The sequence below is a fragment of the Haliotis asinina genome, chromosome 16 (genome assembly GCF_037392515.1).
Source record: "Haliotis asinina isolate JCU_RB_2024 chromosome 16, JCU_Hal_asi_v2, whole genome shotgun sequence".
In the NCBI taxonomy this organism is placed as follows: Eukaryota; Metazoa; Mollusca; class Gastropoda; order Lepetellida; family Haliotidae; genus Haliotis; species Haliotis asinina.
In genome coordinates this window covers 44,999,839-45,016,034 of record NC_090295.1, presented here as the reverse complement: position 1 = coordinate 45,016,034, position 16,196 = coordinate 44,999,839, and the positions used below count along the sequence as shown (strand labels likewise).

The 16,196-nt window shown below is 40.1% G+C and overlaps 1 protein-coding gene across 1 annotated transcript; it reads left to right on the top strand.

Moving 5' to 3' along the window:
• The first annotated feature begins 2,214 nt into the window (after positions 1–2,214).
• On the top strand, positions 2,215–16,190 carry LOC137268682 (caspase-3-like). The gene is made up of 8 exons (XM_067803283.1): positions 2,215–2,537; positions 3,275–3,857; positions 5,574–5,626; positions 7,302–7,478; positions 9,426–9,645; positions 9,782–9,868; positions 10,353–10,462; positions 10,781–16,190. The coding sequence occupies exons 2-8, from the start codon at positions 3,287–3,289 to the stop codon at positions 10,889–10,891; spliced, it is 1,329 nt and encodes a 442-aa protein (XP_067659384.1). The 5' UTR covers positions 2,215–2,537; positions 3,275–3,286; the 3' UTR covers positions 10,892–16,190.
• The last annotated feature ends 6 nt before the right edge of the window (positions 16,191–16,196 follow it).

Genomic DNA, 16,196 nt, shown 5'->3' with positions numbered 1-16,196 from the left:
CCTATATACAGAATGTTTGTGTGGAGAATAGTATGTGGAAGTCGTACAGAGGGCGTGCATCATCTGACGTGAGTGACAGGTGTAGGTCTAAATGGACGAACTCAATAACACATGCCACTGAAATATTGCAGCATGGACATGGATGCGGATCAAGCACGACTTAGGCACGCATGCATTATATGCAGATACGACGCTGCATGTGTGCATGCATGTATTTTGTCTTCATTTGAGTTGAATTGGGTTGTACGCCACATCCGGTTCCATATAGTGACGAGGTCAAGATGAATTTTCACATACATTTTTGTCAAATTCAGGAGGAGATAGCCTTGGATCCAATGACTGTAGCACTGACAACTTGGCCATCATTCTTGGATCCGTCTGTAAAAATGGATGTATGGGGGTTATACTTGGAACGTAACTGGTTGTACTCCTCTTGGAAAACGAAAGCATTTGTTTCGGACGTTTTTTATTGGGTGAGAGTAACAGCCATCTGTGGTTTCACCATCTGCCAGGGTGAAAAGACACAAGTCGATAAGATTCTATGATATTGAGATCAAATTTAGCTGCTAATTGTTGAATTCTGATTCCAAGTGGTAGAACAAGGTTTGGCAGGTTCGGAAACATAGAAAAGGTTGGAAAAAATGTATGCAAGACTGCAGGACAGTGATATCACGCGACATTGTTCTAGAGGGGAGGGGGGTCGTTGCCCTCCGCATGTAGACTGTCAGTCACACAGAATTCCTAAAGACTCCGAGACAGAGCCTATTGCCTTGGTAAATCTAATGTTTCTTAATTGCTTTTACAAGACCCACCATAGACAATGGAGCAGTAATCTAGCTTAGAGCGAACCTGTGATCTGTATCCTGATCCCCTCCCCATCCAGTATTTGAAACGACTGTTAGTAAATCAACAGCTTGCTTTTCAAATATTTTATGTGTGATAGAAATGTCTAGTAACGTCAAATGTGAGACCCATGAACTTGCCCTCTCCCACTACCTTCATTGGGGTACTATCTAAGTCTGGACTCTTATTCAGTATTTTCGGCAAAAGTGAATATAATCATGTTTTGGATTTTGAAACTTCAAAACCAGTTTCATTGGTCCATTTTTTAAAATTTGTTAAGACAAAGTTGCCTTTCTGTTGAGTGCATATTCTTACCTGGGCATGGAGTAATGAAAAAGTACCCATCAACACAACTGTTCAAAACATTAGTGAGCCTTTTAATTTTGATGGTAAAAAGTGTGGCAGAGAGCAGGATGTCTTGGGGGACGCCCTGGTCTTGGAGGAAACAATCAAACAGTGACCCACTCTTACTTGAAATTGTCCGTTGTATTAAAAGTGGTATAAGGATTGAAGTAACTTGCCCCTCAACCCAAATTCATTTAAATCTTTAAGATACCATGTTTCCATGTTGTAGCATGTGTTTTTTCGAAGAGGATACATACATTTTTTTTAAATGGGCTTTTTGATAAATGATTCTAGAGGCACCATATGGCAGATGGTCCTTGGCTCTTCCGAAAACCACACTGTATGTCACGAAGGACTTTGTTGAAAGTACCAGATTAATCGATTGTTGAAATAGGGCGGTAATATGAGAGATGGGGGGTGGGGGTGGAGGGGTGGGGTCAGGATGGTCCCTACCGGGCTTCAATATGTGTGTATTCTCTGTATTGTATTTCATTTGCGTAGATGGATGCTCATGTTGTTGATCACTGGATCATCCAGCCCTTACCCAGTGGTACCAAACCAATGACCTTATTGCCTTTCTATATTTAGGCTCCCAATAAGGTGAAAAAAAGGTCAATCCTCGGCAGCTTTTGTTTTGAATGAACCCATGCACAGTTGTATCCGGGCATGTAGAATGACGGTGTTCTTTACATTTTATGTTTCATATGTAAAGGCAAATATTCCTTTTCATTAAAAGCTCTTTCATTTCTCTTGGGGTAGCAGCTTGACAAAACTCGCCATGGCAAACCTTATCCTATGTAGAAAGTGGTAGATTTGTATATTGCACTTAGTGAAAAGCTTGTGTGTGCGGCTCTTGACAAGTGAGGCAGCTTTTGGTATTAAACATCTCAACAACATGGATAGGTTTTACAGGTTGTAACATGTGTAATATTTGGTATTATACTTTCTAAAACCCCGAAATAGCACATGTTACAGTTGACGTCTTTCTAAATGACATCTGGCAATCATAGGCTACCCTTGAGTTAGCTCCCTTGACACCACATGCCTGTTACTGTGTGTGATGAGGTATATCTGCTTACTATGCTTTGTAAATTGCTGGTGGAAATGGCTACTGAGGCCAGTTATATCAGCTAGCGCCAAAACACGTGTTGCTTGTGAGGGTTGGTGGACATATATCGATGAACGTTACAAGACTACATCGTGTCTAGCATTCGTCAGTGCACGCTGCACAAACAGCACCCGGAAGTCTGCATTCCCACGCTCGGTCTTCCGATGAATCATATCACAACGGGGGCCTGTCCTACATATTACAACCACAGTGCCCACTAGCTGGTTGATTCGTGGATTCAGTAAGCGATTCTACTTCTACTATTATTCAATACAGTATCGCATCTGTCGCATTGCTATTAAAATATGTTTGAAATTCAATCGCTTAATATTCATATATAGTCGAACCACGTGTACCCGGAATCATCATACCATATATACGTGTACCGATAATACATGGAATTCGGAACGCAGGTTACAAGTTGTCAGTTTGTCTCGGACGTAATCATGTTGCGTGTGAAGCTTCAGATGGTACGTTGGATGAAAAACGTAAATGGATTGTGTTTTCAGGACACTTAGAATTAAAAAAAGTCTCTATTTTAAAAATTGCAAATCCTTTTTTTAATTCTAAGTGTCCTGAAAACATATGACATCGCGTCTACTTATGCTGTGTCGGCAGAAACTTCCGGACTTGATCACATGACTTGGATCATGTGGCGGGCTATTTTTAACTTCCAGCGCGAGAAATTGTAGGTGTTGATTTATAAGTGTTATATACAGTACAGTTACAGTGTAGTTTACGGGCGGTTGGGTAGGTTAGTGGTTAAAGCGTTCGCTCGTCACTCTAAAACCCCGGGTTCGATTCCCCACATGGGTACAATGTGTGAAGCCCATTTCTGGTGTCTCCCGTTGTGACATTGCTGGAAAAAAAAGGGACGTAAAACTAAACTCATCCACTCACTTAGCATCGGTAGAAATACGTGGGTAGGTATATATGCAGTTAGTAGACGTTTGAAAGCATTTTTATTTGTTTTCGCAGTGAAAGAAAAGGATGGAAGAAACTTTGGAAGATTTAAAGTTTCCATCGTTGCCAGAATCTGAACCAAGCAGTCCTAGCAGTCCTGAACCTTCTGCTATGCCTGATTTGGACTGGCGTTTGCAAAGAATGCATGACGTTGCCTTAATATACGCAAAGGAGGACGATGACGAAGCTTTCAGGATTATGGAGGAGATGAGTGAAGGGACAGGTCTTGATGTACGTCTACAGACAGACGAGAAATGTTTTGGCGCAAACATAGTTGAGATACCTGCTGAGATTGCTTCAAAATGCTGGCTTGTGTTGGTGGTTCATACACATCATACTACCGATTGCATGATTACAAGTTTTATCAAGGACGACCTCATTGGCCTTATTCGTCTCGAACAGTGTGATGATTATATTCGTCCTCTTAGTACTGATCCAGGACTTCCGCCTTTATCGGGTCTGGCGGCCATCGAATCTTTGTCTTGGGATTCCCAATGCGAGGGAACGAGAACAAGAACAATGGAAAGGATACAAAAGATTATTGAATACCAAAAGGAAAAGGATCGAACACGCAAAGTCGAAAATTTGAAAATTAAAGGTAAGGCGCCCCGAATCCCCCGCTTCTGAATGCCCTTCACCCTATATGAGGAAATGTATATTTGACGTTAGTCATTAGGACAGCGTTACATCGAAACCATGAACACACAATGCCATTTTAGAAAGTGCCCTGCTCTACGATGCGTTACAAAGGGGATTTCTAGAAAGTAGAGATTCCAAGAATTTAGGGGTGTATTCTGCACTCTCAGTATGAGGCCCCAAATTGCCAACAAAGTCAGCTAACCTCTGCAACTGGTAGTTCAGATGACGTATTACAACAACACACCTTTCGACGCAGAGAATATTATTTACCATTTCAGTTAAGTGTTTATGTGGTTGAGATTTTCCATTATTTCGATCGCATTTTTCTACTTTCGATTATTGTTGTTATTCATTTCAATTTAAAATCTCCGAAGTTTTTGTCCTTGTTTCGACTACTTTATATCTTTTTAAGATATATTATATTTAAAATAACGAGTAAAATACTCTTAAACAATATGTTATGCCACAAAAGAGGCACATGGTTTTCGAGCGCACCTTATGTAAAGAAGCACTCATCCATGGCTGAAATTTTGCATTAACATTCCATTTTGGAACGTGGTCATTGAATATACCGTGGCATTCTGCATTACGTACACCTAGAATAATCAACACTACATATCGGTCGATTTAGATTCTCCTATAAACTAGGTTTTTGTGACATGAAATATGAACATTTCTGTGATACTTTAGGGGTAGAGAAATAAATAGTCGTCCAATCAGAGACCCGTGTTTGTTTTTGGTCTTTTCATGCATTCTTTTCATCAAAATAGCAAAATGTGCTTAGCATTATCACAATGACACACAAAAGTCCATTATTTTGGCTGATACACACATAAAATAACCTTTTTTGACAAGAGTAAGTAAGTGAGTGAATGGGTGAGTGGATGAGTGAGTGGATGAGTGAGTGGATGAGTGAGTGGATGAGTGAGTACGTAAGGAGCATGGCTTTATACAGCTTTGTATATACTATCCAAAAAAAGAAACCCATGGACGAGAAATCTGTTGCGAAAATGTAGAAACCATGTATAACTCGCACACAAATAGACTTTAGTGCATGAAGTTTTACGCCAGTTTAGAATAAGGTAATGTCTATACAACCAAGTGAATACTTTTATATAATGGAGACGTGGAGCGCGATGGTGACGACGTAGCACAAACCCGACGCCTGGTTTCCTGGTTCATAGACCAAACTATTCAGCCTGTTCGGTACAGTTTGACCTGATATCATATACTGACCATGAAACGTTCACACTCACTATATGCTATGTATATATATATGTGGTTACATCGAACATGAATTTCTCCATTAACCTTGGAGAACCGACTGGGAACCAGTATCAAACTGAAGAAAAGCATGGGCAAATATCGTTCATATGACCAGCTGCCTTTTGATGTAAACTTTTGTTATTGATTTGTCTTTTACGGAGTTTCATCATTTACAGAACTCTTGACACCAATCTTTTCAATGTTACAAATTTGTTTTACAGTACACCAGTGCATGTGTGAACAGTACCTTCAAACAGCTTAGAATAGTTTGCAAAATCTAGTTTAGAACACTTAATTGAAGTAAATGGCTACATTTACACTGGTAAGTCTAAACTTCGGATGGCTAGTATATATCATCCGTGTGTATTACTTTTTTAACTAATATGCATCACATGTTGTATTTTTTAAGCTCCGGTGAAGTACTGTGACGAGAAATTCAAGCGCCAGTTTTCTAATGACAGTGTAAGTACTCGGTTAATGCTACAGTCCTGTAGCGCTTCTGGTGTACATCACTCACTATGGTTTTCCTGTCGTGTCTGAACTCTCCCTGATTTTCTACATCTTCAACGTTTAGTGAGGATTATTACACTTTCCCAGTAAAAGATAGATTCTGAGATTTTTGTTGGACTTGGTCCGATCCGGGATCCGAACTTAGGCCATCAGAGACAGTTCTGATGGAGATCTGTGATAGCTGTAACTAGGTTATATTGTGTAGGATATTTTCTTTTCAAATGTACATCCATCCAACAATTAAACTGATCACGGTATTTATTATCTTATATCACTTAGATGTATCTCCTTTTAACACAATGGCTTTTTCAGGTAGGTGACATTTGGTGCGGACTTGGGGTTGGTACAGTGTAAGTAAACTTAAGTTCCGTATTATATGTTATACTGAGCTACTGAGTGTGACAAAACCTAGTAGAAGGTCGCGTCAGCTAAACTTTGAGCGACCTGGCGATTTAATCAATTAGACAACGGCCACTTACTAAACTCCCCTGTCACTGACACTGATGGCTGAACAAACAAAAATCCACATAAAATACATAAGTTTTACTTGCAATATATACGCTTATGACTTCCTGATGACACAGTTACCGTTAGCTAATATTCCCACATGCTAACTTCCTTGAACATTGACTGTTTACAGACTGTTGTGGCGTTCCATGTGCAACACTCGGAAGCGATCGTACGGAAAAAGCATTCTGAATAGTTCGGATACAAACTTTACGAGGGAAAAGTTCAAACAGTATGTGCGAATGTCAATTTTCGCGATTGGGTGAACTTCCCAACCTTCTACTATGGTTTGTTAAACTCAGTATAGCAGTGTAACGAATAGTACGGAGCCGACGTTTACTTAGAGTTGGGGTTGGTGGTCCTCCTCCTGAACTTGGAAACGGAGCCGACGTTTACTTGGTGGGGTTGGTGGTCCTCCTCCTGAACTTGGAAACGGAGCCGACGTTTACTTGTTGGGGTTGGTGGTCCTCCTCCTGAACTTGGAAACGGAGCCGACGTTTACTTGTTGGGGTTGGTGGTCCTCCTCCTGAACTTGGAAACGGAGCCCACGTTTACTTGGTGGGGTTGGTGGTCCTCCTCCTGAACTTGGAAACGGAATGGGTTAACCTTGTCCAGATTGTTTATATTGCATGTCAAAGGCCACACTGGGCATATAATATGTACATGTAATGTCTTAGAACATCCAGGTCATAGTACATACAGCATGACAATCGGTGTCTGTCCAAAAGTGTTTGGCTTTGTGTAGCCTTGTTAACAGCGGAAAATACAGAGTGAGTAAGTGAGTGTACCGTTATGCCATTTTAGCAATATTCCTACAATATCACGACAGGGGTCACCAGTAGTGGGCTTCTCACATTGTACACATGTGGAGAATCGAACCCGGATCGTCGGCGTGACGAGCAAACGCTTTAACCACTAGACCATCCCCACGTACATCCTTTAAGTGTGACATATCTTGAATGCACAACAGTAACAAATGACAAATGTTTAATGTATTTCTGCGACAGAAACGTACGAGCATGTTCCTCGTATTTAGCAATAAACACCACATTTCTTAACCAGCCAATACTTCTCTCATGAAAATACACCATGATTCCAATTATTATGTTTTTAATTCCAGGTTTATAAGATGAACGGCAGTCGCAAGGGTCTGATGATCATCATCAACAACTACGTCTTTAAGGATTCACAAAAGTACCCGAGGAGAGATAGCAGTTGTAAAGATGCCGAGTCACTCTACACTTTGTTTACTAAGTTTGGGTTCGAGGTTCAGACCGAAACTAATCTCACTGCTAAGGTATGCATAAAAAATTCAGTGACCGTTGACAACTCTCCCTTGATAACAGTGGGTATTCTTATACCTGATGCACAATGTTTTATTTCCAAACCTTGTATGCATTCACAAAGCCCATGTTCATTAAGCTTGAACACAGATGAAGGATATTCGGCATACCGAAGAACATACGTATTGTTGTCATTGTCAATATCATTTCAGGTCACTCACCCATTCGGCACCACTCGGCCCTTTCCGTAAGCTCCTAGAAGACTTTACCCCTTATGCGAAAATAAGACAAACCAATCGGAACGCGCCTAATGAATGAGGTTCTTTGATAAAAACAATCCCGACTACATAAATCGTTTATAATGGCGCTCTGTTGTTAAAAAAAAAATAATTAAAAAGGTAAATCGTTATACTGAAAGTACTAAGAACATAGATAACAGAATTGTGCTGCCTAATGTCAGAGATTCAAATGTAGGAACGTTCGTTTGTTGACAAAACCTCTCTCTCTGGTGTGAGCGTATTTCTGGCGAGCTTGTGGCGATTGTACGTACGCTTCCAACAGTTTTAGGAAATGTTTTTAAATAATTATAGTATATCTCTACGTAACTATTCAACTTTAATATTTAACAATAGGCATATATGTCACATCTCTAGGAATATTTTACTCTGACTTTTCAGCGGTATTAAAATATTTTTCAGCCAATCCATTTAAAATTCCACTTGAGATATAACAGCAATGTTACATGAATGCTCAGTTTGAGAAATATTTAAAAATATTTTTTGAGTTTCTGCTTTGGGATTTAACGTAGCTGATATTAATATACATTTTATTCAATAAAACAAATACCGTTTGTGCTTATTAAACTCTTTTCATAAATATAATTGGAACCAGGAACACCTGGTTATAGTTACGTCAGTCTTTACAAGTGTTTTCTCCTCCTTATAGTTGTAGCGAGGAGGTTTTATTCTTTAAAATAGATAGGCAAAAACAAAAACAGTAATACAATGCATGAGTACTTCGGTGATATGAGTACCACTGAAATGAATAGAGCTATCGTTGTTGTGTAAAATAGTTCCAATATTCATGCGCCAATATGAAAATCCTTCCAGAGGAGCACAAGTCGCTATTCGGCTTGTCCCGAAAGAAGACGAGTTGTTCACGAATTTTAACGTAGTGTACATATATGGACACAAGGGGTATTTCATATCAGTATCTGGGGACACCGCCCCTTCCAATCGTCACTGTTCGACACCGCCTTGGAAGGGATTGCACAAGTCCTCGGAGCTTTGCGTTGGCAAATTCTACAAGCGCAGGATGATAGTGACGTTTACGATAAATGTTCGTCAAAATTTACGTTGGCATTTACGAGATTTGGACCTTTTACGTGAACTGTGTGGGTTCGAGCATTGTGGTGTTTAAACAACTCCCTCTGGCGATTAACAAGTAGGGGGGTGTGAGTTGTGGGCTTTGGTCGATGTAGTGGTTCGCTGTAAAATTTCCTTGAACCACTAGCTCTGGTCTACCCGTGTAGGACATGACACCCCACCTTCACCCGATGCCCTCCTTTCTACACCAAATCTGTTCATGTTTGACGTCGATCCCCCATCCCATCTACGAAACCAAAGGCGTTCCAAGCTTTCCCTATGTTCCATGCCTGTTCCCTGTTGCAATATTGATCACGTCGCTCTCGGTGTGGTCGTGTCAGGATTGGTCCCACTTTTTGTCGATATGTTTGATTTCCCACTTCTCCCTGACCAACCAGTTTCTGATGGTTTGAAGACCAGACACCTGTCCTGCAGAGTCCGTGGCTGTAACAAATCGGTAACCAAGATAAACTGGTCCTGAGCGTTTCATATTTATCGGTGAGATAACACTTTTTCATATTTGGTTTGCCAGTTAGCAAAACTATTATCTGTGTAAATATTTCATAAAGTGATAGCAAAATTTCTGTCTTTTTCCAGGACATAAGGGACAAATTTCTCCAATATTCCAAGGCATTTGATCAGAAGGATTATTGCTGCTCTGCTGCTGCCATTTTATCACATGGCAAAAACGGTGGCGTACTGGGCACAGATGGCATCTTTGTGTCTTTCACAGAAATCAAGGATATTTTTCTTGGTGATCTCTGGATACCCCACAGTGACAAACCAAAGCTGTTCTTTATTCAAGCTTGTCAGGAAGGTGAGTGAGATACAGATATATAATATCTAATGCTTGCATGCACTGATATTAACGCTATCATCCAATATAAACATATAGTTCTACTAGGCACATAAAAGCAAAGAATCGTTTGAAAATCTAATTTTTATCCCCCCAGGTGCAACTTCGAAGGAAGAGCCTACTGTTACACCTGGCCCATTTGCCCTAGAAGCGCACTTTTACTGGGCCGTTGCAACTGTGCCTGGTAAGTTCATCCCCCACATCCCCACCCCACCCTCACGCACAACGACAACCACCACGCGCACACCATATATATTTAATATAGTCATGCCAGTAAATAATCAGATCAGACAATCCAGTGATTGCCATCGAACTCAACTGCATGCATAACTGTAATGATGGCGTGTAGTGCGTCAACCAGATCAGCGAAGGTGACCCCGTTCGTTGACATATGCTTGTGACACCTGCAGATGTACGTGAAAGTAACGCATGATTGTCACACCTGTATATGGACTTGACAGTAAAGCGGTATTGTCACACCTGCGTTTGTACATGAAAGTAGAGCGTGGTTGTCACACCTGCATATGTCCATGTAGGTAAAGCGTTAGTGTCATACCTTCATATGAAGCTGAAGTAAAGCATTGATGTAAAGGTAAAGGTAAAGCGTGATTGTCACACCCGTATATGTGCATATAATTAAAGATATACGTAATATGCTTCTGATGTAGGTTACCCAGCAGGGAGAGACGAAGATGATGGATCGTATTTCATTAAATGTCTTGTGGATGTATTCGCAAAGTATGCCCGTGAATACGATTTGGGACGATTAATGGACAAAGTAAGTACAACACTGATCTGTATATCTGTACAGATACCAACACTGCCTAACTTATTTCTACTGGTCTGATCACAAACAATCTCCACCTTATGTGGTTGATCTGAAGATTTGATAATGATGGACGTGTGGCGCGCACTCTGGCCATAGTGGATCATCATGACAAGCGCTTAGTGTTCGGACACTCTGTGTTTGTCAAAATACATGTTTGTCTGTCTGTCTGTCTGCCTCCCTGTCGATATTACTGTTTTGAACAGTCTGTTTTGTCTGATTGTATTACTGATGTCCACGATAATGCTCACTAATGATGTCGTTTCACAGGTTGCATACGACGTTGGAAGAATAACATACGCAGGTAGAGATGTCAGTCCACAGGTTCCAGAGAAAAGATCAACTTTAGAAAAACAATTGTACTTTTCCCCAGGGATTTAGGTTGTATCTGAACTCGTCTTATTTGTTTCTGGTCTGTTGAAGCATCCAGAAATATTCCAGCTATATGGCGGCAGTTTGTAAATGATCGAGTCTGGACCAGACAATCCAGTGACCAGCTGCATGAGTCAGCGAGCCTGAACACCCGATGTCGTTAGTCGCCTCTTGCAATAGGCATGGACCAATCCTAACCCAGATCTTCACGGGGCTGTGTGTACATGATATGTATGAGTGATTGTGTGTATGTACATATATGTAAACATGACAGAGACAGCATATGAATAATCTGAATAAAAAATAAGTGTCTATTGTGGGCAGTCACTCACCCAACTGGGGATGTCGATAACATGATTTACCAAGACATGATACCACCACTACTTCATGCGCATGGTGCCCACGAACAGTAGCATACAAATTGGTATTTGTATGCTGTAGCACCGATGGTAATGTAATGGTTTCGGAAAAGAGAGGAGGAGGAACAAAATTTCTGTCTGCCAATCTGCTAAGGTAGGGTAGTATAAGCTCACCTTTTAGCGAGACGCCTGGTGTCAACGCTGGTGAAATATCATGACAGGTTAGAAACCAAACATGTCAATTGTATTGCCCCACTCTCCCCAGTTATTGATTGTACTAGAGACAATTGTGAAATGTTGACAATATTGATGATTGTGTTAGCAATGTGAAGTTTGATGATCTTAGTGACGTTTCACCAAAGTTGAGAAATTCTGATATATTAGCTCACCTTGATGAGAAACTATCACATTTAACCCCTGAACAGAAAGTTCAGATATCAGATTTGATTTATGAGTTCTTTCACTTATTTCCTGATGTGCCTGTTCGAACTGATGTTGTTAGCCATGATATAGATGTAGGTGATGCTGTGCCTGTAAAACAACACCCATATCGGATGAATCCAGTGAAGCGTGAAATTCTGCGGAAAGAGGTGAAATACACGCTGGACAATGACATTCATGAACCCAGTGACAATCCGTGGAGTTCACCATGTGTTCTTGTGCCGAAGAGTGGAGGTTGGCGCTGCTGTGCTGACATGAAAGCTGTCAATGCACTCTCACGAACTGACTCGTATCCCATTCCGAGAGTGGACGATTGCATTGATCGCATTGGTCAAGCTAAATATATAAGTAAGTTTCACTTACTGAAGGGCAGATTCCACTTACAGACCGTGCAAAGAAAATATCGGCATTCGCTTCGCCAAATGGACTGTATCAATACAAAGTGATGCCACGTTCCAGAGACTCATCAACACTGTCAACAATGATCGTGTCGAGGCGTACATGGATGATGTCATCGATTACGACATGGAGTGGGATAACCATCTGAAAAGGATTCGTGCTTTCTTTGAAAGACTGTCTGAGGCGAAATTAACTGTGAATCTCGCCAAGTGTGAATTTGGGAAGGCACAGGTGGAATTTTTAGGGCATGTTGTAGGGCACGGCCAGGTACAACCAGTTCACGCTAAAGTTGAGGCAATTGTACATTTTCCAGTACCTCAATCTAAGAGAGAACTCATGAGATTCCTGGGTATGGCTTGCTGTTACAGAAAGTTTCGTCAAAACTTCTCAGATGTTGTATTTCCACTTACCAACCTTTTGGGGAAAAAGGTAAAATTTCAGTGGGACAGCAGTTGTCAGACTGCATTTGAAAAAGTCAAAGCCACCCATACTCATGAATTCTCCAGTATTACAGGCACCAAATTTTGAGAAAGCATTCAAGTTGCAAATAGATTCAAGTGATGTTGGCGCAGGTGCTGTTCTTATTCAAGAGGATGATTCAGGGATTGAACATCCAGTTTGTTATTTTTCAAAGGAATTTGACAAGCACCAAAGAAATTATTCTACCATTGAGAAAGAGACTTTAGGTCTTTTGTTAGCTTTACAGCATTTTGAAGTGTACCTTGGTACCACCACTTTGCCAATTGAAGTTTTTACAATCCCTTGACTTTTCTTCACAAAATGAAGAACAAGAATCAGAGACTTATGAGGCGGAGTTTGACCTTACAAGGGTTCAATCTTGTGATCAAACACATTAAAGGCAAAGACAATGTTTGTGCTGATGCAATGTATGATGATGTATGTATGTAATCCTGCAAAAGGTTTTTCATATAGCTCATATTATTACATGTCATGTTAATATGTTATAATTGGTATGATTGTAACAGAAAGTTTCTGTGAAACCTTCTCTTCCTCAAGGGGGAGAGTGTTACGAGTGCGTATTTTCGGTATATTTTTGTTATTAATTAAGTCATAATTATTATTGGGTCACAACATTTAGTGTTTTGAATAATAATTATGGTGGGTCACATTTCGTTTAATAGATGGTCAACACTTTTAGGATTCTATTTTTCCGGAATTTATCTGTTCTTAGTTTTCGGTATGTTTACTTCCGGGAGAATTATTCGACGGCATTCTACAGTGTTGACGATTGTCGTATGTGCCCGAACTTTCGGGAAATGAGTCAGTATATATAAACAGGCTGGTCGCCGTGTTGCGACACGGACATTTCTGGAGTTTATAGAATCGTCAACGTATTCCGTCAACATTATCTGTTGTCAGACCGATCTCTGTGTTTACAGTCTGCATAGTTCTCTCTCGCACGAAGACTTTGGGGAGTTTCCCATATTATATCATGTGACCCATTGCCTTAGATTTTGTCTCATTTGCATTAAAGTCGGTATTGTGAAATTGATTTGTGACCTTGTATAACTTGCCATCTTTGCCTAAATAATACAGAATCTTTATAGACTTGTCTTTATTATGTTTTGCTGGTTCACAGGGGATTTCTTACATTTTTTTGTCACGGCAAATTCTCAACAGTAGCAAAATGAACGCCTCAATGTTAATTTTGTACTGTTTGAAACGTGTACCGGACCGTACACTTCAGCCAACCTGAGTGAATCAAACGATTCGAATCTTGTGACTTGCTGTTTTTGCCGTAGGTATTTTTAGTAAAGTCTCCGCGATGTAATTCCCTTCTTAATATTCACAGGGACTATATTTGAACGTTTTGTCATATATTTATTGGAATGCGACGACACAAGAAAAGACGTTATCTCCCTTCTTTCGACCTGCATTCGTAAAACATCGTTAACTTCCGTGCATCATGCGTGCTGCAATGTTATTGGAGATAACTACCGCGAAGTAAGAATGTGTTGCTTTTGACAGCGGAGCGTATCGCAATACACCTCGCCTGTACACGAGGTGCATTGAAGATATTGGAAGAGCGCTCAGCCAGTCAAACAACGACATTTATGTGTGAAGTAAGATAAGAAGCGATAGTTAACTATGGGTTCCTTGATGGTTGAAAGGGACACGGGAAGGTAGATCATAATGTTTTAGATCACAAAATACATGTTATCCTGTGATAATGCCTTCTTTGTCCTGCTTCTGGACAGGCTGTAGAAGAGCCCCTACACAAAGAAAGCATAGTCTCTCTATGTGTGCTCCGGTGGACCCGGACTGTATCTGGTTCAAATCATACCCAAATGTGTGATGTTTGAAATCGGTGACGGGGCGGTGAGGTAGCCTAGTGGTTAAAGCGTTCGCTCGTCACGCCGAAGACCTGGGTTCGATTCTCCGCATGGATATGATGTTTGAAGCTCATTTCTGCTATCCCTCACCGTGGTATTGCTGGAATATTGCTAAAAGCGGCGTAAAACCCAACTCATACTGTCACTCATAGTTGTGCCTCGATGTGTCGCATGACAATCTCATTATCATATTTCTGAAATGTTTTGACAGTACCAGGTTTCTCCGTCCTTAATCAAACTGGGAACAGATGGCCCTTCTGATGCTGTTGTAACAACATCTTCTGTATATGCATCAGCTTTGTGTACCGGTGCCGCCATTGTCAGATTTTCATGTCGGAAAATATCATCATAAGTTTCTAAAGAGTGGATGAGTGTTCCATGCCACTCTTCGTTGTTTTCACTTCTTCTTTACTCAGTTTGATTTACCGGTCAAAGGTGAATTATTGGGTAAAAACACTGTGAATGTGCTGTTGATGTTCTGTCCAAAATGTTCCTTTTTATTGGTATTACTCCCTTCCAGTTGGTCACATGTTTGCATGCTACTAAGGTGCCGAGCGAAGTGGTGTGTACATTTCGAAATTAGAGAGTAAATTTCGAAATTGTAGTATGTGCACTACGGTTTCTGAACTGACTTAAAAGACAAAAGTTTTAAAAAGTAACATATCTTAAAATGGCAAGATGTAGACTTTGAGAAATGGCACGATGGCAGTATAATGATGTGGCCGGGATGATTTTATTACTTCTGTATAAATGTTTTAGAAACGTGTTTTAATCTATTTTGTTTCTCTTTCATCAAGTACATGTACAAGCTAGATAACACAAGTAGCATAGTTAGAATACTTTGACAATAGGTTCAACCCAGCACTTACATAACTATTAACTCTTCAACAGCCAGCTTCAATCTAATGCCAAGCGCACTGCATTGTCTGCCTTTTTTCCTATCTCTCCATTATGTAAGTCATGTTGCCCACAGTTCAACTTTTTCTGATCAAGCAGTGGTAAGATAAGAGTGTTACAAGTCAGAGGTCCAATACTTTGCTCAGCAAATAGTTTGGCTTTTTGTGGACCGAGTGGCTGAGGACTTCACCTCTGCTTATATATATAAGGTCAGTTTGTGTTTTGTTCTCATATTTATGTATATATAGATATGCCGGTGTATAGCTATATAAGAATTAAATGCATTAAGCTAATGCATTGATAGGATATATTTCTCTGCTGAACCAACAAATTAACTTGCAATTTATGGTGTGTTATTGAAATTCATATTTAGTGTGTAAGTATATTTATATGTGCGGATATTAGAACGGCTTTTAAGGTTATAGTTTCACTTCTAATCCATGAACTTATGATCTATAGATTTATTGCCATATTTCCTCATAGTTCATAGTTGTGTAACATTTATAGGATATCCTGATTGGACACTGGCAACGTTATGAACTGCCCGCTCATTGCCACACAGTGGTAAGTTAGCTGTACATATTGTATATATATTGGCTGCAGATCTTAAAGTTTGATTGTAATGTGTCAGCCTTGTAGACATATTGTTTATTCTCAAGAAAATAATCTTTTGCAGTTTAACTGTAGTGACTATTCCATTTCTATGTTATTCAGGCATAATTTGTGATATTGTGTGATATGGCTGGTACAAGCAATTTATCCCATGTATGGTAATAGTATATTTATATAATATTCACAGAGCTGGAAAACACTGACTGGAAAGTCTGGGCTTGTTTAATAAAGTGCATACTGTCAGCTCACCAT